The sequence below is a fragment of the Leucopleurus acutus genome (genome assembly GCF_964270905.1).
Source record: "Leucopleurus acutus genome assembly, chromosome: 2".
Classification (NCBI taxonomy): domain Eukaryota; kingdom Metazoa; phylum Chordata; class Mammalia; order Artiodactyla; family Delphinidae; genus Leucopleurus; species Leucopleurus acutus.
Window position 1 is genome coordinate 167,448,508 of NC_139143.1, and position 23,904 is coordinate 167,472,411.

A 23,904-nucleotide genomic window follows, 5' to 3' on the forward strand; every position below is an offset into this window, starting at 1 on the left:
CTCGGGGGCGGGGAGGGAGCCGCCTCCGCCGGCTACTCAGGCTCGGCTGGTTCCGGGTTGAGAGGCTGCGCTCGGACCGGAGCAGTGGCCGCTGAGCCAGCGGGGGTAAGGGGCCGCGCGGGGCCGGGTCTTGGGGCCTGGATCGGGCAGCTGAGCGTGCTCACAGCCCTCCTCTCCTCTGCCAGGCACAGCCGAGGTGAGGCTCTGCCGGGCTTCCCCTCCCCCTGAATTCCCCATCCCCAGCTTCTCCCCCTCCCCCCACCGCACCCATACCGGTATTGCAGCCCCCCAAGGCCTCCGCCCCCCTCCTAGAGCCCCTTCTCCCAGCACACATCCCTTCTGACTGCCCCTTTCCCTAGAAGCTTCTTGCTAGGTGCACCTTCCCTCAGACACCTACGGCTCCCTCCCTCCAGCACCCATCGCTCCGGGTCACCCTCTGCCTCGAGACCACCTTCCTGGGCTCGCTTCCCGGGTAGTCTCTACCCCACACCTCTTACTCGTGTTACCCCACTCCGAGACAGCACCCATTCCTTCTCCTGTAGCTCCTGCTTCTCCGGGCCTGCTCCCCGCACCCATCCCTAGGTGCTGTCCCCGACAGCGTCGCGCTCTCCAGCCGGCCCCCTGCATCTCGGGGGACCCTCTCCGCCGTCCCCGGCGCCATGGCGTGCAGCCTCAAGGACGAGCTGCTCTGCTCTATCTGTCTGAGCATCTACCAGGACCCGGTGAGCCTGGGCTGCGAGCACTACTTCTGCCGCCGCTGCATCACCGAGCACTGGGTGAGGCAGGAGGCTCAGGGCGCCCGCGACTGCCCCGAGTGCCGGCGCACGTTTGCCGAGCCCGCGCTCGCGCCCAGCCTCAAGCTGGCCAACATCGTGGAGCGCTACAGCGCCTTCCCGCTGGACGCCATCCTCAGTGCACGCCGTGCCGCGCGACCCTGCCAGGCACACGACAAGGTCAAGCTCTTCTGCCTCACGGACCGCGCGCTGCTTTGCTTTTTCTGCGATGAACCCGCGCTGCATGAGCAGCACCAGGTCACGGGCATCGATGACGCCTTCGAGGAGTTGCAGGTGAGCCGCTTGGCGGGCCTGGGGCGGGGGCGGGGCCGGCCCGGGGGCGGGGTCAGGGTTGGACCGCAGGCAGGGCCCAGTCAGAATTGCCATGGGGCGGGGCCGCCGGCAGGGTCAGGGCCCTATCAGAATTAGGACGGGGCGGGGCCGCGGCGAGGAGGCGGTGTTGAGGGTGGGGCCTTGGGCAGTGCTCACCAGGCGGGGTCTCAGAGAGACCTGAAGTGGGGGGTGGATGGGTCCATAGTTGGGGAGAGATCACTAATGGAGTAGAACGGCAGGGACAGATGAAATCAGAGCTGAACCAGGTACCGCCTGGACAAGGTTAGGGACGGAGCCGAATCAGAGCTGGGCAAGGGCAGGGCCACTGTAAGGGGTCATGGGGCTGGACCTGGAGACAGGACCCACGTAAGAAGGGTTCAGGACTGAGTTGGAGACAAAGACACAGATGGGGAATGGGACAAAGTCGGGGCTAGACAGGAGGTGGGGCCGCCATCCGAGGATGAGTCTGGACTATATGGAGTAGCTGAGCTGCAGGCTTTGGGGCATGATGACCCGGGGTTCAATCAGGTATGCATCAGGGCCTGGGGAGCAGTACGTGGGCTAGATCGCTCTGGGCAGGTCAGGGTTAAATCTAAGAGAGGGTCTAAATGAGTGTCAGCAAACTGCTGAGAGAGCAGGTTTGGTGCCAGGGTCTGGGCCAAGGTGTATGAGGGGCTACGGCTGGGATCAAGTTCAGATACTGTAAAGACCATTCTGGGTTTAAATCACAGTAGAGGCCAAGTTGAGAGTGAGGACAGGACTTAAAGACTCAAGATTTGGAGAATAAAGCCCTGAGGTGAGGTGATTCAAGAAAAGCGAGGGAGGTGGACCTCTAGAAGTCTCCAGGGACTTTTGGTGACCTCCTTAGCTCTGTCACCAGCATCAGGACCTTGAGGACTAAATGAAACAGTACATGCAGGGTAACCTGAACATAGTCAGCCTAGGACTGTAATTGGTCTCCCTTAAGCCTTCCTGTCCTCACGGACTAACTCCTACTCAACTCTCAAAGCCCTGCTCAAATGCCCTCTCTGTGTAAGCCTTCTCTAAGCTCCACTGGCCAAAACAATAGCATTAGAGCTGCATCTTCCCAATCTTTGTTAATAAGTATAATGTTTTTTAAAAAAAACAGTGTTCCAAGATTAGCTACATTTGGGATATATAGTATATTCTCTATACCCTCCTTGGAGGATTCTCAATGTACATTTGCATATTAAAGGCTTGGAGAAATCTTGTAGCAAAGAAACCCATTTTGCTGTGTTTAATAAAATGATTCCCAAGGTTATATGAGCCTGGAATCTTTTTCTCAAGCTAAACCATTTAAATCTAGTAGCCCCGTGTGTTTGGCCTTGGGATACCAGGCTAGCACACAGTCCCCAAGAGAAGTCTCTTAGTCATCATATCTATGGCCCCAAAGCCTGCCACAAGGCCTGGCCCACAGTGAACATCAGTAAAGGCTGAATGAATGACTAGTCCTGACCTGAGCTGGCCCAGGCTGTGAAGCCTTCAGAAGAAGAAGGTTTTTGACTCCTTAAGCAGGAGCGAAATAACTATTTTCCCTGTTGTAGGGGGTCACCCCCCCCCAACTTATACATGAGTCTCTGTGAGCCAGCCTGCACCAGCAGATGCCCTGGCCCTATTAGGAGAAATGACTCCATGTTCACCTTACCCGCTCCTTGTCCCTTTAATCCCCAACCACCACTGACTCTCTTCAAGTTTGGCTGTTTGAGGATGGAGAGCAAGAGTTGGTGGCTCTGGGAGCTTGCACAAGATTGGCATTGACCGTCCACCCCCAGAGCCCCTTGTGAACCGGGGTCAGGCACTGGTATCCCCATCTCCCCATCTATGAAATCACATAAACAGGGAAGAGGAGAGAAGCTTGGACAGGACTAGGTGCAGGTCATGAGTTTGAAGGGACTCTGTCTGAAACCATCTGCCCAACCTCTTCATTATGTAGATGTGCAGACTGAGGTCCAGAGAGGTGATGTGACTTACCCAAAGCCACACTGCCAGACAGTGAGAGCACCAGCCGGGAAAGCTCAGCCTGACCCCGGCTGGATCCCACCCTTCCTGCTCACCCCCTCCTCTCCCTGTCTGACTTGCTAGCTGGAGAGAACTCTGTGTTCCAAGGCTTGGTTCCCCTGTCCGCAAACCAGGAAATCCAAATTATTGTGTTGTGGTTTTTTTCAGTCCATTCCATGATCTGGGGCAGGCAGGAGAAAATGAACATATATTTTCCCCAAACGTTATTGAAACACTGTCATTCTTGGGTGAAAAGAAAAAAAGGACTGCCACTCACTTACCCTCTAGTGTACTGTCCTGGGGTCAGTCACACTTGGTTCCAAACCTTCCTTTAGCACTGTCTGTGTAATCAGCACATGGAAGCCTTGATTCTCTCGCCTGTAAACCGGGGTCAGGGTGATTCTTTCCTACCAGGATTTTCATGAGGCTGACCTGAGATGAACCTGTGTTGAGATGCCTGGCACTTGGTAGGGGCTGGATCGGCAAGTGCTCCCATTCTTTCTCCTTCTACCTCTGAGAACTCATGTGCCCAGCTGGGCCAATGCCCAGAGCTGCCTCTCACTTGAGCAGGAGGCCTTGCTTTGGTGCCTCCTTTGGGCTTGGCAAGAAAGTAGCAGAGAAACATGCCTCCCCCTGGAGAAGTAAGCTCCTGGGTGAGGTTCAAGCCACTCCCCACCCTCCCCACCCCACCCCCTCTCTTCATGGGGAAGTGGGGCTCATTAGCTAGTTATGCACTGGAAATGAGGCTGAGCCTGCCCATCACACCCCTTCCTCTCCCAGCAGCCGGTGGTTTGTCCCCAGGGCTCCTGGAGTCTTGGACCCCTCTCCTGGAGAATAACAGACTCAGAGCCGGCAGGGCCTTGGAGATCGCCTGATGCAAACTTCATTTGACAGATGGGGAAATGCCCCGGGGCAGGGGGGACCTTTCCCAAGGACTTGAGGCCAGAGGAGGCTACTCCTCCTCACACCCGGCTGCTTAGCAGTTGGCCTGGAGCTTTTTTCATTTATTATAAATCCTAGAGGCAGCAGAGCGGAAAGGTGAAAGGCTCTGGCTTTGTATTCAGGCAGCTCAAATCTTGCACTCCTATTTTCTGGCTGTGTGACCTTTGGGAAGTTCCTTATCATCTCTGAGCCGCAGGTCCCTCGTTCACAGCATGGGAATAATGGGGTTGAATTAAGTAAGACGACATTTGCAAGAACTTGGTACAGAACTTGACACATAGTAAGCACTGGATAAATGACAGCTCTAGTATGTTACATCATACTTGGCACTATTGACATTTGGGGCCAGATAAGTCTTTGTGATGCGAGGCAGTCCTATGCACCGTAGGATGTTTCGCAGCATCCCTGGCCTCCACCCACTGGATGCCAGTAGCACCACCCACCCCAAGCTCTGACAACCGAGAATGTCTCCAGGCTTCATCAAATGTCCTCCAGCGTCAACATCACCCCTGGCTGAGAACCCAGGCCTACAGAAATCCTACTCAGCTTTCCAGGCTCAGCGCAGATATCACCTCCTTCATGAAGCTTCCCCTGACCTGCCAGGCAGAATCGCTTTGTACCCCAGATTCCAATACCGGGGTCAGATCCTGGCATCGTCGCTGGTAATCTCTGTGTCCTTGGTCAGATCACTTCACTTCTCTAAGCCTCCACCGGCTCATCTAGAACGTGGGGATAACATGACCTTCCTGGGAAGGATGCTGTAGGGGTGAGGGAGGCTGTACCAAAAGTGCCTGATGCTGTGCCTGGCACACAGCACACGACAATTTTTAAATATCTTTATTTTTTCTGATTATAAAATTAACATAATAAACAGAGCTATATAATATAAAAGTTAAAATCCCCCATAATTCTACCCCTTGGAAAAACATGGTCTTTTTCTCAAAGATTCGCTTTATAGTTCTACAGAATTTTTGTTGTGTAAACGGCATGTGAGCATGTTTTGTGTGTGTGTGTGAGTGTGTGTGTGTGTGTGTGTGTGTGCATGTGTGCATGTACCTTCCCTTTTTTTTCCACTGCTGAGCACTGGACCATAGAGCAAAGAGGATGGAAGGAGCCCCATCTCAGAAGGGTTTGGGGGCTTCTCGGCCAATACTTACTGAGCCCTAGCCCACTGCCTGGGGCTATACGAAGCGCCTTTCTGATATTGCCTCATTTAATCTTCATAACACCCTGTCGAGTGGGTACTGTAATTTATTCTTTTTACAGATAAGAAAACAGAGGCTCAGAGGAGTTCAGTGACTTGTTTGGTCACCCAGATGGTAAATGGCAGGGACAGGATTTGAAGCTTAGCTAACTGGCCACACATGGCCTCGGAGCTGCCTCGGAGGGCTGGGTAGTTGTCTCCCCCGCACCCTGTCTGTCTTTGTATTTCAAGTGTACTCAGCACAGGGTCAGGCTAAGGACACAGTCTGCCCGTGCCGGCTGATGCACCGAGGGCAGGTGCTGGCTGTCATCTTGCTCAGGCATGGCATCCGGCTCTCTGGCCTTCTCAGCTTCCTAACCTCCAGAGGAGGGATTGGATGCAGTCCCAGCCACCCTCTCCAGGTCTCATGTGACCACTGGAGCCCTTCCCAAGGCCTCCTTCGTGCCAAGGGAGACAGCAGTGGATCAGCCTGGGATGGGAGCCCTGAGGAGCTGGGCATAGGGATTCAGAGACGCTGAGGCAGCCACACGGGGAAAGAACAGAGCTGGGGGACTGGATTCAAATCCTCGTGCTGGCTTCTTCCAGCTGAGTGGAAGGTGCTGCCTTCTCTGCACCCTTTCCCAACTTGGGAAGTGGAAATAAGAACAAAACTGTCCACTTAATGTATAAAGAGGGAGAGGGAGTTGCTGCCTGTCCAGAGACAACTGATGTGAAGGTGTTTTATTTTGTACCATGGACAGGGAGGCAGCCAGGTTGTCTGTGTCCTGGGGAAGTGGCCTCTGATGTTACTTTTCCCAAGAGAGGGCAGGATTTGTGTGCAAAGAGCAGCCTCCATGGGGGCGAGGCTGGCAATGAGTCAGACCCTGTGCTGCTGTTAGCATCTCTACTTCCCTCTTCACAGGTGTCTGTCAGTCAGCATCCAGGAAAGCCTGTTCATCCAGGACACCTTGGCTAAGCACAGGCCACAGTGTCAAAACTCAGAATTGAAGTTGGGGCCCCAGGATGTTTATTTTCTAGAGAGAAAAGGATCTGGTAGGAAGTGACAACAGAAACAGTAACAACCCAAAAAAAAACTCTAGTCAGAGGGTATTGGACCCTTGTTATGTGCCAGGTGCTGTTACGGTCATTGAATCCTCACAGCAGCCGTTTTCCCTTTCCCTACTCCCCCAGTGGGGCTAGGATCAGCCCCATTTCACAGAAGATAAAGTTGAGGCTCAGAGGCTCAGTAACTTGACGAAGGCCACACTGCGAGCAGGAGGCAGAGCTGGGATTCAGACTCAGGTCTGTCTGGCTCAGAACTCAACCTCCTCACCAAAACCCTAACTGCCTCAGGGAGCATCCAAATGGGGAGGTACCTCAGAAACCGTCCACTTCCATCCTCTCCCCACTTTACAGATGGGGAAACTGACTTGCCCGAGGTTGGTCCAGAGCCCAGCTCCCTGGAATCTCAGTCCAGTGCTATTTTCACCGCATCATTTACCTTGCGGACCTTGAATTCTGCTTGAACACTGGGGCAGGTGTGGAGGATCTGGAGATGGTTCTATTTTGGATTCAGGGATTCATTCAATAATTTCTTCAGTCAACACTTCTGCTGTAGCTAACTGAGGGCCGGGTCCTGGGCCCAGAAGAGAGCAGGACAAGCTTGACCCTGCAGTGGTTCCTGGGGGATAGGCCCAGAAGCTGCAAGGTCATGTCCTAGGCTCCTCTGGCCATACGTCAGGGTTGCCCAGGTCCCCCTGGAGCTGACAACTGAGCTGAATCCTGAGAGCAGAGAAAGGAGACATTACAGACAGAGGGAGTAACAACATCCACAGCCCCACTGCCTGGGTGCAGAGAGTGCCGGGGGCAGGCACCCTTTCTCGTTTAATCCTCACAGCAGCCCTAAGAGGTGGGTCTCATTGCCCCCCCCCCTTTTTTTTTTTTACGGTACACGGGCCTCTCACTGTTGTGGCCCCTCGCGTTGCAGAGCACAGGCTCCGGACGCGCAGGCTCAGCGACCATGGCTCACGGACCCAGCCACTCCGCGGCGTGTGGGATCTTCCCAGACCGGGGCACGAACCCGCGTCCCCTGCATCGGCAGGCGGACTCTCAACCACTGCGCCACCAGGGAAGCCCCTCATTGCCGCTTTTTATACATAAGGAAACTGAGGCTCAGAAACTGTGCCTAAGACCACATACCCAATAAGTGTCACTGAAGCTAGAACTCAGACTCAGATGATCTGAGTTAGCCAGGGGCAGGCATGGAGGGGAACCCGTGATTCGTTGTAGCTGCAGAGGAAGGGGTGGGAAAGTGAGGCTTTCGAAGGTGCCACCCCTACCCAAGGAGCCTGGACTGGATCCTGGAGATTCGGGGGAGCCAGGAACAGGTTGGAGCAGGTGAGGCTGGCCTGGTCGGTGTGCACTGAGGGGCAGCGTGCAGGTGGGACAGGTGGGGGGCAGCCATGAGGTGCTGCCTGCCAGAGACCGCGAGGCTCAGAGTGGACAGGGCTGGGGCTCGGAGGCAGAGAAGATGTATGAGAGTTCAGGTCTGTCGGGAGGACCAGGACATCAGAGGGCTGCGAGTAGAAGAGAGATTGGGGGAAAGGAGAAGAGGGGCAAGTTCAGTTTGCCATGTGAAGATTTGGCGTCCCCTTGGGGCAGAGAGGGGAAGAGAAGGCAGTAACTGGGCACGGAGAAGGGGAGGGGGCCTTGAGCACCTACTGTGCGCCACGTCATGCTGGGCCCTTCAAGGGTGTCATCTCATTTAATCCTCATCGCACCCCCGCGAGTGGCTCCGGTCCTCATTTTATAGATAAGGCTCTGAGAGGTGGACACTGAGAGGGGAGGAAATGATCTACCCAGGGGCACGCAGGCAGGATTCAAACCCAGGTTTTTCTGACACCCAAGTTTATGCTATTTCCACTGGGCAGCACTGCTTAGTGACCGGGGGTCAGGGGGAGAGGGTGTCGGTCCCTGAAGCCAGGGGAGATGGCTTCCGGCAACAGCTTTTTCCTCTGGGCCGGGAGAGGGATGGCCTTGTAGGAGGGGAGGTCTGGCCTTTGAGGCATGTGAGCCCTGGCTCTCTGTTCTCCCCCTCAGTGGCTGCCCGAGCCCCAGAGCCTCCCAGCTGACATATTTGCATAATTGTGTGCTTAGGTCTGCACCAGCCCTGAGTCTGCCCTCTCTCCAGAGGGAGGGGTACAGAGCTATGGTTCTGCCCTCAGAAGGGCCCTCCTCCCATCCCTGATTCCTGCCCTGCCCCAGAGTTGATGGGGCCTGCTGCGTCCAGCTTCCCCAGGCTGACCTCCAAGGCATCCTCCACCCCAGCCACACTGCCCTCACCCCTGCTAGCCCCACTGGCCTTTCCAGCTTGTAACTCCACCCACATACCTGGCTCCCGCCATCCCCAACTGCCCCCCCCACCCCCGCTTCCTGTTCTCTCCACCTGGAATGCTCTGGCCCTGCCCTGGAGACTTGAAGTGACCCTGACCATCCATCCATCCATCCATCCATCCATCCATCCATCTTCCCTGATCCTCCCATCAGAAATAAACTCTCACCAAGAAACTCCCACAGTTCTGAGTCCCTATTGCACGTACAATTTTTTTTTTTAATTTTTTGTTTTTGTCTGCATTGTGTCTTCGTTGCTGCCCGCGGGGTTTCTCTAGTTGTGGCGAGCAGGGGCTACTCTTCGTTGAGGTGCAGGGGCTTCTCACTGCGGTGGCTTCCCTTGTTGCGGAGCTTGTTGCGCACCTAAGGCTCTAGGCGTGCGGGCTTCAGTAGTTGTGGCGCATGGGCCTCAGTAGTTGTGGCTCGCAGGCTGTAGAGCTCAGGCTCAGCAGTTGTGGCACACGGGCTTAGTGGCTCTGTGGCATGTGGGATCTTCCCGGACCAGGGCTCGAACCCGCGTCCCCTCCATTGGCAGGCGGATCCTTAACCACTGCGCCACCAGGGAAGCCCTCACATACAATTATAATTATCGTGATGATAATGACAATAACTACGAGTGACTGAGCATTTCCTGTGCCTCACTTCAGGTCAGGTATTAAGTCACTAATCTTCACAGCAACCACAGAGCTGGCACTGTCATTAGCTGCACTTCACAGGTTTGGAAGCTGAGGTGGGAGGGAGGGTGTCACACACACAGCCGGCTTCCTGGTGTTCCCTCTGCGTTGTCCTGCTCTCCCTTACAGTCTACCTATCCACATTTCTGCCTCCCCTAGAACCTGCAGACTCGGAGCGGCTGTTACTCCGCCTGACCGTGGGTGCCCGGACGTGATGGCTGTATTGAACTGAGCGGGAGGCAGAGAGGCCGAGCGGTTTCCAGCATGGATTTTGGAGTCACTCAAATTCCCACTTCTGACTCTCATGGGCTGTGTGACCTTAGGCAACCTGCCTGACCTCTCTGAGCCTCCATTTCCCTCTCTGTGAGACTGAGGTGATAAAGGCACTAACCTCATGAGGCTGTTGTGAGAATTAAGTGACATGATGCCTGTGAAGTTCAAACCCAAACAATACCACCTCCAGACATGGTTCTGAGCCTCCGGCATGGCCAGTGTCCTTCCTCACAGTTAGCTCTATTGCTTAGGAGTCTATCAACAGCTTCCTGTTTCCTGTCTGATCTTTGCTGGGAGGAAATTTTCCAGTTGGTTCTCTGTAAAGCTGTGTGGCTATGGGCCACTCAGTCACTTTTCTTGGACCTCAGTTACTTGTTCTAGAAATCCAGATTGTTGGACCAGATGGTCCCTGGGGCTCCTTCCTGCTCTGGCCATCTGAGGAGGAAAGAAGGGGCCAGGACATAGTGAACAGTGGGGACGTGGAGAAGTGACCCGGGAGCCTCATGTGGGACATGGTGACCTCTCTGTCTCCCGAGCAGCCAGTGTGGCCAGGCTCTCCACTGTGGTTAAACACTTCTTACTGTTATCTCATTTCACCCTCCCAACCCTAGGAGGTATTATTATCCCCATTTCACAGACGAGGGACTGGGGCACAGAGAGGTTAGGGTACCTGCCCAACGTCACACAGCTAGTGGGTGGCAAAGCCAGTCTCCTAACCCAGGGAATCAGGTCTGGTCCCAGGCCTGGAAGGAGGGAAGGCAGAGGGGGTGACAAAGTGCAGGCTGCCTCCTAGTCTTGCTCTGTGGGTTCTAGGTTTTGTTTTTCCTAAGTTAGCTGTTCCCTCAGGCTCAGTAGCCCACCTGAGGAGAGCTGTCTCCCTGGCATCTCCTCCTACCCTTTTGGAGGTGAGCTCTGACCCAGCCCAGACTCTTCTGTGGGCAGATTCATTCCGTAAACTCTGTGCCTGGCCCTGTCCTAGGTACTGATAGTGTGAAAATCTATCTGACACAGTCCCTGGCCTAAGAACCCATATCTCATGGAGAAAACTGACAGGTCACCTTGCTGTTAAAATACTGTGTGTGCCAGATAGTATGAGGGAAGGCTCTGTACACAGAGGATTGTCTGGGGACAGAATGGAGTTTGGGGTATGGCTTCTCAGTGGAGGTGATGTCTGATCTAGATCTTACGAGATGAGCATGAGCCTGACAAGTGGAGAAAACCATGTGGGTGAGCATTCCAGACAGAGGGAACAGCATGTGCAAAGGCCTGGCGGAGAGCACTGCAAGTTGTTTAGTGCGTCTAGAGCTGCGCTGTCCAGTAGAACTTTCTGGGATAATGGAAGTGTTCTGCATCTGTGCTGATACCGTAGCCACTGGTCACCTGGAGCTATTGAGCACTTGAAATGTGCAACCTGGTGCAACTGGTATAACCGAGGAACTGAATTTCAATTGTATTTCATTTAAATTCATTTGAATTTCAATAGCCGCATGTGGCTAGTGGCTACTGTATTGAACAGTACAGGTCTGGATGAAAAGAAAAGGCTGGAGAAGAAATTTGGGGCCAGTAGTGAAGGGCCTTGAATGCCACACTCAGGCTTCGTGCCCTTCTTCCCAGACAATGTAGAAATCCTGCAGTGGCCCGGGGAGGAGAGGCAGGGACACATCTGTCCTGTCAAACGATTACCCCAGCTGCTCTGTGGGGCAGGGAGGAGCCTGGGGCCACAGTCCAGAAAAGAAGTGATGAAAACTGAACCAGGGTGGTGGGTATAGAGAGGAGAGAACAAATTCCAGGGCAAGCTTGATGACTGATTGGATTGGGGGCGTGGGCCATGTCAAGGGTGACCCCCAGATTTCTGGCTTGGATGGCAGCGGGGGTGGGGGGGTGCCCTTCACTGTGATGGGGAATGTGGAGGAGGGGCAGTTTTGGGGTCCTGTACCACTGTTCCAGCATCCACTGTGATTGAGTGTCTATGTCCCTGTCTCCCCCCAGCCCATCTGCACACTTCCTGAGGCATCATGGGTTGAGACTCATACCCCATCCCTCTCCCTGTCGCTGACACAGCAGCATGTGGGGCCCAAGGAGGCCTCATTCAGCACATGTTTGCGGAATGGACGAATGAGTGTTCCATTACTCCCGGGATCCCGTTGTTCCCTGGCCTTGAAAGCAGGGAGGAATTTGACCGTGTCCCTGGGGTGCCCTGAGTGATATGAGGAACGTGGCCTCCAGGGCAGTTTTCTCAGAGATTCTGAAGAGCTGCCTGGGTGGCTGGGTCTATGAGGACCACCAAGGGGTGGTCATCTCAAAATCTGTGTCTCTAGCAGACTATGTCCCAAGATGGACAGACCCCAGGCAGTCAGAGAGGAGTAGTCTTAGGTGAAAACGATCCGTCTGTTCCAGTGGCTCTGATGCACATGAATCTATTAGGAATGACTTCCAGCTGTTAGTAATAGAGAGCTGCCCAGAGTAGCTGAAATTAGATAGGGGTGTATTTCTCTCCCACGTAAAACAGGTCTATAGGACAGGACCCCAGGCAGTGGTGTGCCAGAGCCAGCTTGTCCCAGTTCCTGAGAACTAGTTGTGCAAATCTCTTCCCAGCTCTGCATCCGGTGACCTCACATGGAGAGCTTCAAATTGGCTTTGTGGGGGAGCCTTTACACCAAGGAAATTGGCCAACACTATAAATTGGGGCTGTTTTTCTTTTTTCCAGAGCACAAGCTTCCTAGCATATCACTGAGTGCAGTGATGGTGTGGCTACCCCATCAGGGACCCAGGCTGCATCTTCCTTCTATTTCTCTGGTTTCAGCCTGTCACATCCATCTTTCTGGCTGCCTTACAGCCTGAGATGGCTACTAGAGTTCCAGTCATTATGTCTGTGTAAGCTCTCTACTCCCGCAAAACCAGCTATTCCAATTTTTCTATCTAACTCGTATTTTCAAGGCTGCCTCCTCTTCATCCTTCAGCTGTCATCTCAGGTGTGACCTCCACAGAGAAGCCTTCCCTGACACGCTACCTAAATTCACCACCCATCCCGTTCAGCTTTATTTTCTCTAGAGCATAGACCATGATGGGTAGCTCTCTGATTCTTTTATTATTTTCCTTGTTATTATCTGTCTTCCCCACTAGACTGGAAGATCCCTATTAGTAGAGACTGCATCTGTCTGGTTCTCTGCCGTGTCCCGAGTGCCTCAACAGTGCCTGGTACATCATAATTGCTCAGTAAATACTTGTTGAGTGAATAAGGGATAGTAAGCACAGATCATTTTGTTTTCTACTTGCTTCCCTTAGTGTGTCATCATGACCATTTTCTCATGTTGCTATTTAGTCTGTAGAATTAGTTGGACTAGATGTTTTCTGAGGGCCCTCCCTGCTCTGACGGGATGAGTGGGCAGGAGGTGAGTGTGAACAGGGAAGTCAGCTCCCTGGCATCACTCACAGCCCAGGCTGACTAGGGAGCCCGGGCCCTGCTCAGAGGCTCTTTCCTTGGAAATCCACTCCCAAAGCAAACTTCCTTGAGCCCCATCTCAGTGCCAGGCCATTGATGGGTACGGGGGATATAGAGAGAAAATGGTAGCGAGGACCTGCCCTGCATGGGGATGGATAATGGACAGCCAGAAGAACAACGAGCTGTGATACAATGGGCTAAAAGTCCAGAAGTACTGGGGGCCACCAGCCTCCATACCCCATTCATTCATTTGGCAAATACTTATTGAGACCCTACTGTGTGCTGGACACTATTCTAAGCATTGGGGATGGAACAGTGGACAAGCCAGACAAGATTCTTGCCCTCATAAAACTCACATGCCAATGGAGGAGATGAACAGTAAACACAATGTCAAATAAATATGCAAGATCATGGACAGCAGAAGGTGCTATGGAGACCACTAAACTGGAGGGTGGAAGGGATGCTGCTGTGCATGGGCTGGTCAGGCAAGACCTCTCCGAGGAGGCAGCATCTGAGTTGATACGTTAATGATACAAAGGAATCACAGGGAGAAAATCTGAGAGTGAAGTGCACCAGGCAGAGGAAGCAGCAAGTGCAAAGTCATAAGGCTGAAACAAGCCCAGCGGGAGGCACAGGAAGAAGACGGCTTTGGCTGGTTGGGAGTGATGGTGGAAGGATGGTGAAGACAGAGGTGGGACTAGGGACAGGGGACTGAGGCACTTGCTTCAGGTGCAAAATTGAAGCGGGCGCCCCAAAACTCAGTAATCAAGATAATATCTAATGCAATTTTTAAAAATCAAAATTAATGCCAAAACCCCCATGATGAACAAAATATCATATTTTTAAATAAAGACAAGATGACTAGCAGTGTCATGCTGAGCCGTATAGGAACCAGATGCAAAGGAAAAATGAGTAATACCGATCCTGTCCTTATTTAAAAATTTGACCTGTTGTCTATCATGGATTTTTGTTGTTGTTCATCATGGGTGTCATCACTATAGAAAACATGTCACCTGGTGTCATGATCATGGTTTCCAGAACCAGACTTCCTGAGTTCCATTTCTGGCACTACCCCTGCATGCTTAGCTGTATGCCTCGGGGCCAGTTTCTCGACCTCTCTGTACCAGTGTCTCCATCGGAAAAGGGGGCTGATAATAGTGCCTACCTCAGGGTTACTGAGAGGATTAAATGACAAGCCAAGGTCTAAGAACAGTGCCTAGCCCACCGGAAGCGCTCAGGGGATGTTGGCAGTCAGTCATAGCCCTGGACAGCAGTACAGGCTTGGTTCCTGCCAGAGGATTCTAAGCAAGGAGTCTTGGCCAGCAAATCAGGGTGAGTCAGAAAGTATGTGGAGGTAGATTGGAAACAGGGAGACCAGAGCCCCTAGGATGGCCAGAGAGGAGGCTGTTGCAAAACTCCAGATGGAAGATGGGAACAGACTCTGGAGATAGTTAGGAGACAGACTCTGCGGAACGTGGTGGTTGTTAAACTGTGAAGGGAGGCGGGTGCTGGGGCAGGAGACAGACGGGGCCAGGATAGCTTCCAGTGCCCGCAGTGGACAGGCCTGGGCTCTGCATCACCACGGAATACCCGGGCCGGATCTGACCCGCGCCCCCATCCCGATCTTGTTTGTGTTCCAGAGGGAGCTGAAGGAGCAGCTTCAGGCCCTTCAGGACAGTGAGCGGGAGCACACGGAGGCGCTGCAGCTGCTCAAGAGACAGCTGGCGGAGACCAAGGTGAGCCAGGCCTGGACGTGGGGGCGGGGCTGGCTGTGGTGGGGGCGGGGCTTCGTGGGGGCAGGGCCAGTTGGGAAGTTGAGGGGCGTGGCTTTGGGCCTGCTGTGGGGGCGGGGCTTCGAGGGTCCAAACTCCAGGTGTTAGGCCGGGGCATGGGGGTGGGGCGGAATCTGGGGCTTCCCTGAAGGTAAATGGGGCGGGGACCCACTCCAAGATGACTGAGGGCAAGTGGGATCCTTTCTCCCTTCCTGCTTTGGGTGAAAGTTGAGGTGGGACCAGGGACTCTGGAAAACCCTGGAGTCCTGCGGGGCTGGAAGAATGTACCTAGTCTCTTTTTTTTTTTTTTCTCCCGTTGCTAAACACACCCATTGCCCAAGGAACCAATCCTGAGAATGTTCCTTCGAAACCCTCCTGATGATTTGTGGCTCAGCCCTGGTATCGGCTCCCCTCTTCAACTCTGACTGGAGATATAGACTCTGAAAAGTAGCGTCAAACCCTGCAGGCTCTGGCCACAGTGGTTTGAAAAGAAAAGCCTTTTTTCTTGACCTGAGAGGAAGGCCCTGGGTTCTGATCCAGCCACTACCGTGCTGTGTGACTTTGGGTAAACTGCATACTTATCTGGGCCCCTAGTCTTCCCATCCGTGCTGTAGGGACTCTGCCAGGCTCCTTGCAGCTGTGATGTTCTGGATCCTAGCACACTTCCAAGGGGCTCCCTCCAAGTCCCCCACAGATACCCCTAACTGGGCAAGGCTTGCTCTGATTTCTGCTGTCCTTCTGGAACCAAGCACTGGGGACCCAGGCCTGACTGCTAAGCTCTTGGGTGATTTCAGCGTGGCTCCACTCCATTTGCAGGGGTGCCACTGCCAGGAGCAGCTGCAGCAGAGCCTTTGGAATGCTCTGGGCCTCCAGAGGTCCCCCTGAGGCCTGGAGAGGCCATTGGAGATCCAGACCTGTGCCCCACCTTGGCCAGCAACCCACTGTGGGGTCTTAGGGAGGTCATGACAAACATTTCTTCAGAGAACACTCTGGAGTGCCTCCAGGCAGGACCCTCAGTGGGCATCAGATGGGAAGCAGTCACCGGACTCTGGCCTCTTTGCTTCTCACAGCCTCATTTTCCCCACCTGCCTGGTGATCCCACACCTCTCAGGTGAAGAGAAGCAAATGGAAGCCTCTGTCTGGATGAGAGGGGAATATTATGGTCTGTTTCTTCTCCCCAGCATTCTGTTCTTCTCTCCACTCCCCACCCGCATTGTTTTTCTCCACTGACCTTTTCCTCCCCTACCTTCCTGTCCATCTGTCTACCTCTGGGGTGTCCTCTGGGGCCACCTTCCCCTCCAGTTCCCCCAGCCCTGCTTCCTGTCTGGACGGGGATGTTTATACAAGAAATGCCTATGGATTCTTTGGGGGTCATATTTCACCTGGTGCCTGACTCGGCTTTCCTGTGGCGCCTGCCCCTCCAGTGGCCCGGCCTGAGGGCCCGTCTGAGCTCCCTCCCCCAGCCCAGTGTTTTCCTTGGTCGGCCCTGACCGAGTGACGCATTCTTGGCAGCGTGTCGTTCTGAAATGGCCCCAGCTCTTCCAGGCCCCAGTGTGTTCCCAGGGATGTGGTGGGTCAGGGTGGGAGCTGCTCTCCCAGTTGTGACTGAAGGGATTGGGAGTGGGGCGGGGCTGGCTCTGCCCTAGAAAAAACTAGAGTAAATGGGACACACCGGTTTAGCTGAACCTTTCTCTGTGCTGGGAACTGTGTTCCCCATTCATTGTCTCGCCGAACCGCACAGAATGTCCCCTCCATTACTGCAGGATTCCCCAGAACCTACACGGTGTCTAGCACACAGTAAATAGTTGTGGAACAAATGAGTGGGGGAAAAAGATACACCTTTTGAGGTAGGAATAGTTGTTGTCTCCATTTTATTGCCAAGGAAACTGAGGCCCAGAGAGGTTGAGGGACAGGCCTAAGGCCCCACAGCTAATAAGTAGCTAATTGAGACCTTACTGTCCAGTTCTGTCTGAGCCTAGTGCATATTCCAGCCTCATGCTGGAATGTCCTCAGCGAGATCTCTGGCTTTGTGGGCTGCAAGCCGGGGAGGCCTGGAGAACCCATCAGGGACATATTTCGGGCTCCTGGGGTGGCTGATGTTCCACTTCTGAGCTGCCCTCTCCCAGCCTCTTTCTCTCCTCTTGTCCTGGGGACACTGGACCCCTACCTGAGAGAGAAGATGGAGTCTGCACCCACCTCTACAGAGCAATCTTGGGCAAGACCCCTCCCTCCTTTACCTCTCAAGCAGGTCCTGACCATCAGCCTTGTGCCAGGCTCTGGGATGCAGGGCTAAGGAAGATGTCATTCCTACCGGGAGGGGTTCATCCACTAACTGGGAAGCCACATAAAATGTGGGGCAGTATATTCAGAATATTTACAAAATGCTCTGGGAACATTTAGCTATTTAACTGCCTGGAAAAGTTAAGGAAGGTATCACAGAGAAGGTGGCTTTTGATCTGAGTCTTGCAGGATGAGTAGGAGTTTGTCAGTTGAATAAAGCATTGGCTGGGGGAGGGGTCCACTCTAGGCAGGTGGAATTATGATGCAGCAGCACTAGAGAGGTAAGCAGGGATCAGATTAAGGACTTTGAATTCCAGGCTAAGAAATTTAGCACTGTACTAGTCATCAAGGAGCCAAGAAGGTTTCCTAAAGACGAGGTCGGCTGTGACCCAGTTTGCACGTTAGAAGGATCACTCTGGCAGCAAGTTTGTTGACAAAGATGTGGAGTTGACACGTGGAACCAGTGAGTTGGTGGGACCCAGGGGCATGCATGGAGGAGGCAGGTGGAGAGATGAATGTGGCGCTCAAGAGACATGTAAGACCTTCGAAATGGACTTGGAAGCCATCCTCGAAGCAGTGGGAGTCGTGGGGTGTGAACAAAGGAGCCAGCCTGGACGAGTCCTCAGGAACAGGGGTGGCAGGGAGGGAGTAGCCACAGAGGTGGGAGGCAAACCAGAAGTTTCTATTAGTAGAGGGTGGCCCTTGGGCCAAACGCTGCTGCAGATTGGCCGAAGAGCAGCCGGAAGGGGTGGCCATGAGACCTGGGGCTCTTTGGAGGGCAGTGGCGGACGGTGCAGGGAGGGCAGGCCCCAGCTTCCCCACCGTGACCTGCCGCTGCCGGAGCCTTGGCCCTCCCTGGGTGAGGGGGCTCCCGGAAGCCACAGGCAGCCTGGCCCTTTATCCCCAGCCTCTCGGCCACCCCCTTTGTCTGCCCTGCATACTGGGTGGGCATGCGCAGGGAGGCTGGCCCACTGCCAGCAGCTCTTCCTGCGTCAGGCAGCCTGCAGCCAGCGCGACGACTGGGAGGGAACAGGCCCTAATTGAGCCTTTGTGGAGCCTCCCACAGAGCCCTGGGCACTGAACACAGCAGGGTCTCTGACTCCGTGAACTCCCAGCTAGGATCCCACAAAGTCAAATTGCAGAGGCAGGCCCCACACGCTGCTGCTGCAGCCGAGCTGCACTTGTGTACCCAGTGTCATCCTGCCTCGTGCTGTCCCCTCGGCCCGCTGCCCGCACCGCCCAACTGACATCCTGCCCGTCGTTCAGGCCCCAGCTCAGAAGTCATCTCTCCACGAAGACTTCTAGGATGTGCCTGTTCCAGTGTTTTAATAACCAGGCTCTGGGTCTGCACCTCAAACAATACCATGCACTTTGTGAATGTTCCCTCACTTACCATAGATAGCCCTGCAATGTCGTTGTATACCCTTTTCCCAGATAAGAAAACTAAGGTTCAGAGATATCAGGCAACTAAGGTTGCCACAGCTGGAGACCCAGAGCCATTGGGCACCGAAGCTGTGCCCTTTACCACTCAACCCTTCCTGGGCCTGGCAGTGCCCTTGGGGGCAGAGAGAAACACGAAAGTCCATGCTTGTCTCCTGTGACGATGGCTTTAACCCGCCAGCTCTTGTTCCCAGAGGGTCTCGGGGTGGCGGAACAGGGCGAGTGACCACCAAGCTTTGCCCAGCACATTGCCATTTATAAAGCTCTTTAACATCTGTGATCTTGTCATCTTTGCTTGGGCCCCATGAGTGACTTTTTTAAAAATAAAAATTTAAGAGAATTGCCTGGCAGTCCAGTGGTTAGGACTCTGTGCTTTCACTGCCGTGGGCCCAAGTTCGATCCCTGGTTGGGGAACTAAGATCCCACAAGCCATGTGGCGCAGCCACATAAATAAATAAATAAAATTTTCACCGTCTTCCAGACTGAACTCAGCATCCTCTCCCTGCCCCCCACGTCTCCTCACAGCTTCCCCATCCCTCCCACCCCAAGCCAGAAATCTGGAATCATCCTTACACCTGTCTCTCCTGTACCCCTACAGCCAGCCAGTTGGTCACCAGGGTCAAAGAGGCTCTCCTACAAATGTCTTTCAAGCCGTGTCCATCTGCTGCTCCCCTAGTTCAAGCCTCATTGTCTCACCTGGACCATTTCATTAGTTTCCTAACGGAGAACAATCATCTGCTGTCCCTGCTATGCCAGTTCTCTCCTGCCACCGTGCTTTTGCATGTGCCATCCCCTCACCGACATGCCTTTCCCGCCGTTTCCTCTGTGCGTGCCAAGACGCTCGGTTTCCTCCTCTCACCCAGGGATCACCCCATCCACTCTCCCTGACTGACCCCTGATGACTGTCTCCACAGTCTTCCACCAAAAGCCTGCGGACCACCATTGGGGAGGTCTTTGAGCGGCTACACCGGCTGCTGCGGGAACGGCAGAAGGCCATGCTGGAGGAGCTAGAGGCAGACACGGCCCGCACACTGACTGACATTGAGCAGAAAGTCCAGCGCTACAGCCAGCAGCTGCGCAAGGTGCAGGAGGGGGCCCAGATCCTGCAGGAGCGGCTGGCTGAAACTGACCGGCACACCTTCCTGGCCGGGGTGGCCTCGCTGTCTGAGCGGTAAGTACCCGCCTGCTGTGGGTCTTCTCCAGGGGGTATCCCCTCCCTGGCCCTTGTGGGATGCTGGGATTGGAGGCAGATGGGGTGGTTAGCAGAGAATTCATTCATTCAAATCTCCATCAAATACACAGGACATCTGCTATGTGCCAGGGCCTAGGGTAAAAGCTTTATGTATTCATATTATTTTATATATAATACTTATAATCATATAGGATATTACTTGTTTTTGTGCTTTATATTATATTACAAATATGTGTTTTACATTATCTATTATTTATAATAACATTGATACTATATATAATAAATAATAATATGTAAATTATTATAATCCTAATAGCCCCTTGGAGGTAGTTATCACTGCCGTCCCCATTTCACACATGTAGAAACTGAGACACAAAGAAGCTACAGCAATTGGCCAAGACCCTTCGTCTAGTATGTGGGGGAGCCAGGATTCAAGCCCAGGTCTCTCTAGTTCCATAGCTGCCTTTAATAATAATAACACTTAATTATTGGTTCATTAATGACCAATACTCATAGCTAACATCATGTATTCAGTGTTGACCTTGAGCCAAGTACCGTGCTAAGCATTTTACATACATTATGCCATGTAATCCTCACAAGCCTAGGAAGCAGGTGTTATCATAGTACCCATTTTAAAGATGAGGAAACTGAGGGCAATAGCTAGAGAATTAGGAAGTGGCACAAGCAGGCACTTGAGTTGGCGCTTGGGTCCAGCAGACTTCCCACACATGACCTCGCCCTATGCCAGCTTCCCTGAGGTGCTGGGACAGGAATCCAGCCCCCAATGTGGCCTGCTCTCTTGCTCTCCTTCCAGACTCAAAGGGAAAATCCATGAGACCAATCTGACCTACGAAGACTTCCCAACCTCCAAGTACACAGGCCCCCTGCAGTACACCATCTGGAAGTCCCTGTTCCAGGACATCCACCCAGGTAAGGCCCTTCCTGCCACTCTCCAGTAGGGCTCAGGAAGAGGCAAGGATTATCATGGGTTGGAGCTAGATGGGGCCCGGCCCAGCCCACCCCTTGCTCTACACATGACATGGGGGCAGGGCAGAGGGATGAGAAGAGTGCCTTGCTGAGCACCTACTGTGTTCCAGGGCCTGTGCTGGGCACCAGCACGAGAGGAGGTAGGTTCTACTAGTGTACCCATTCTCTAGATGAAGAGACTGAGGCCCTGGGTGGTTCACTCATTCACTCTATGGGTGCAGGATATATCAAGCACCTACCTCACACCAGGCACTATTCTAGGTACTGGAGATATAGCAGTGAGCAAAACAGGCAAAAATCCCTACCCTCGTGCATCTTACTTACATCCTAGGGTGTGAGAGAGAAAGAAAAGAAAATTAAATAAGTAAAATACATAGTTTTTTAGATAATGATAAAAGATAAGGAAAGGGGCTAAGGGATGTTGAGGTAGGATTGAACGTTTAGTAGGGGATCCAGTTAGAAGACCTCCCTGAGAAGGAAGCAGTAGAGTAAAGACCTGAGGGAGGAAAGAGAAGAATGAGCCGTGTAGGTATCTGAGGAAAGAGTGTTCCTGGCAGTGGGAATAGGAAGTGCAAAGGCACTGAGGCAGGAGCAAGCCTGGCATGTTCAAGGGACAGTAAGGAGACTCGCGTGGCTGGAGTGGAATGAGTGAGAGGGAGGGTGGAGGTGAGGAGGTCAGGTCAGTAGCAGTAGCCGGACCATGAGAGCCTGGAGGCCCATAGGAAAACTTTAAATTTTATGCTGAGTGAGATGGGAGCCATTGGAAGGTTTGGGGCAGTGAAGTGACATAAGCCGGCTTAAGTTTTTAAAGTATCCCTCTGGGTGCTGGCTTGAGAATAGACTGCAGGGGGTAAAGGGTAGAGGTTAGGAGACCACTGCAACAATGCAAGTGAGAGACGATGGTGGCCTGGAGCAGGGTGGTGGCAGTGGAGGTGGTGAGAAGTGATCGGATTTAGGATCTATTTTGAACAGAGAGCCAACAGGATTTGCTAACGGATTGGATCTCGGGTGTGAGAGAAAAAATGACAAGGAAGACTACAACGATTTTGGCTGAGGTGACTGGGAAGATGAAGTTGTAATCATGTGAGGTTCGCGATGCCAGTTAGAAGTCCCAGTGCAGACATGGAGAAGGTAGTGGGAATGACACGTCTGCGGTACGGGAGGAGGGTCAGGGCTGGCGTTGTCTACCTGTGGACGGTATTGAATGAGCCAGGATGAGGTCACCTGGGAAGTGGGGGTAGAGAGAACAGAGAGAGCGCCACTCTAACACATAGAGCCCTAGGCCGCTCCTAGAAGTCAAGGACAGGAGGGGGACCCAGCCAAGGAGACCGAGAAGGAACAGCCGGAGAACAGGAGGAAGACCTGCGTCTGTCCTGGAAGCCAAGTGGAGAAAGTGTTTCGAGGAGGAGAGAGTGGGTAGTGGTGGCAAAGCTGTGACCCCAAGTGCGGGAGGATCAGAACTGACTGTTCTCCGGGTCTTGGTGACCTTGGCAAGAGCTGCTTTGGTGGAGCAAGAGAGGCAAAAGCCTGACTGGAGACCGTCCAAGAGAAAATGAGAGAGGAAGTGGAGACAGCGCTTTCAATGAGTTTTATTTAAGGGAAGGAGAGAGAATGTGACCGTGGCTATTTGTTTAAGGTAGAAGAAACGGCAGCATATATGGGAGGGGTGGGGGCCATGGAAAAGATCCAGTAGCAGAAGGCAGAATTGAGGGTGAAGGAGGGAGAGGTGCCGGGGTGACCGCCACGAGTGGGACCTGCCTCTGCCTTTGCTGGGAGCCAGGAGAAGGTAGAATGAATGGGCCCCGAAGCAGAGCGGGCAGTGGTGGGGGCTCCCGGGAATTCTCTTCACCTCTCCCAGTAAGGCAGGAAGCAAGGTCATCCGCTGAGATGAGGATGGGCTAGAGGAGGTCATGGGAAATCTGCCGAGAGAGGAGAAAGTCTGAAATGGGTTTCTAGTAGAGTTAGTAGACCCTGGGACTGGGAGGTCAACACCTTCCCGAAATCACACAACCCACAAGGGCATCAGATTGGAACCTATTGGCAGCAGGGAACCTTCTGTGTTCCTGAGTCAGGCGCAATGTCCTTTAGAGGTGAGACAAGGATATAGAGGAGACTTCTCCCTAAGAGGTAGACACTGTTATTATCATTTTTTTGATGAGGAAACTGAGGCACAGAGCTGTTAGGAACTTGTCGTGGTCACAACCTGTAAATGGTATAGCCAGGATTTAAACCCAGACACGTCAGATGCCAGAGCCTGTGCCCTTACCTACTAAACTAACCAGGCATTCTCTGGCCTCATACTACCAACCCAGGAAGACTGCTGGGGAGACTGAGGCTCAGAGAGGCTCACTGATTTCCCAAGGTCACACAGCAATCAGTGCTCTTTCCACCTATCTGGATTCATTCTTTTGATCTACAAACACTGAAAGTCCTTCGAGGCACTTTCAGAATCAGGGGAGACAGATGGGACAACAGACCCTGATAGTCCGGTGGGACCAGGACCATGATGAGGGACTTACATGGGGTCATGGGAGCCCAGAGGGACAACAGGAGGCTCTGGATGGGGCAAGGGAGGAGCCAGGGGAACACTGAGTAGATGATGTTTGAACTGAGCGCTGAAAACTGAGGGCTTTCCCACTCAGGAAAGTGTGGGGCCTGGAGGTGCCTCGGACAATCCCCGGCATTGGGAACTGTGTAGGCAAAGGCGGTGGGAAGGGCAGGGGCATGAATGATCCCAGGATGTTCACGATTGGCCTTTAGGTACAGATGGAGAAGGACTGAGGACAATCACTGAGGGTGTGAATGCTGAACAGGGATGGGGCTCCCCTCCCGGTGACTGAAGACCTCATTGGATGGATGCATCATGACCAATTGCACAAAAGTGAAGGGACATCTCCTAGAGCCCTTAAATCTGGATCTGTGCCCTCATTGACAAAGGGGGCAGTAGTTGGGCGAAGGGCCCACTTTCCAGCCGACTGGGTGGGGCTCTTGGCTCTCCTCCTGGGGTTGTGGGTCTCTGTGTGCTCCCAGCCTTGGAGAGACCTGCACACTGGGACCCAGCAGGTGAGGGCCGCACATGGGTGAAGCAGCATAACTGAAGGAGGCAAGAAGCCCCTCCAAGGGTCCTGTCCCCTCCCCTGACCCAGGGAAGCCCCTCAGGCAGATGGTCTCAGGAGCTCTATTTATCTCAGCTGCCACAGCTCA

General features: G+C 53.5%; 1 protein-coding gene across 2 annotated transcripts in view; it reads left to right on the plus strand.

The window, feature by feature from the left end:
• Positions 1-659: 659 nt before the first annotated feature.
• TRIM62 (tripartite motif containing 62) overlaps positions 660-23,904 on the plus strand; it is a gene marked incomplete at both ends in the record, with an annotated part of 29,474 nt that continues 6,229 nt past the window's right edge. Inside the window, 4 exons of one of the 2 annotated variants that reach the window (XM_082833449.1) lie at positions 660-1,067; positions 14,670-14,765; positions 19,436-19,692; positions 20,528-20,643. In XM_082833449.1, coding sequence (XP_082689575.1) covers positions 660-1,067; positions 14,670-14,765; positions 19,436-19,692; positions 20,528-20,643 — 877 coding nt within the window. The remainder of the gene's footprint in view (positions 1,068-14,669; positions 14,766-19,435; positions 19,693-20,527; positions 20,644-23,904) is intronic. The other variant, XM_082833450.1, reaches the window with a different exon arrangement.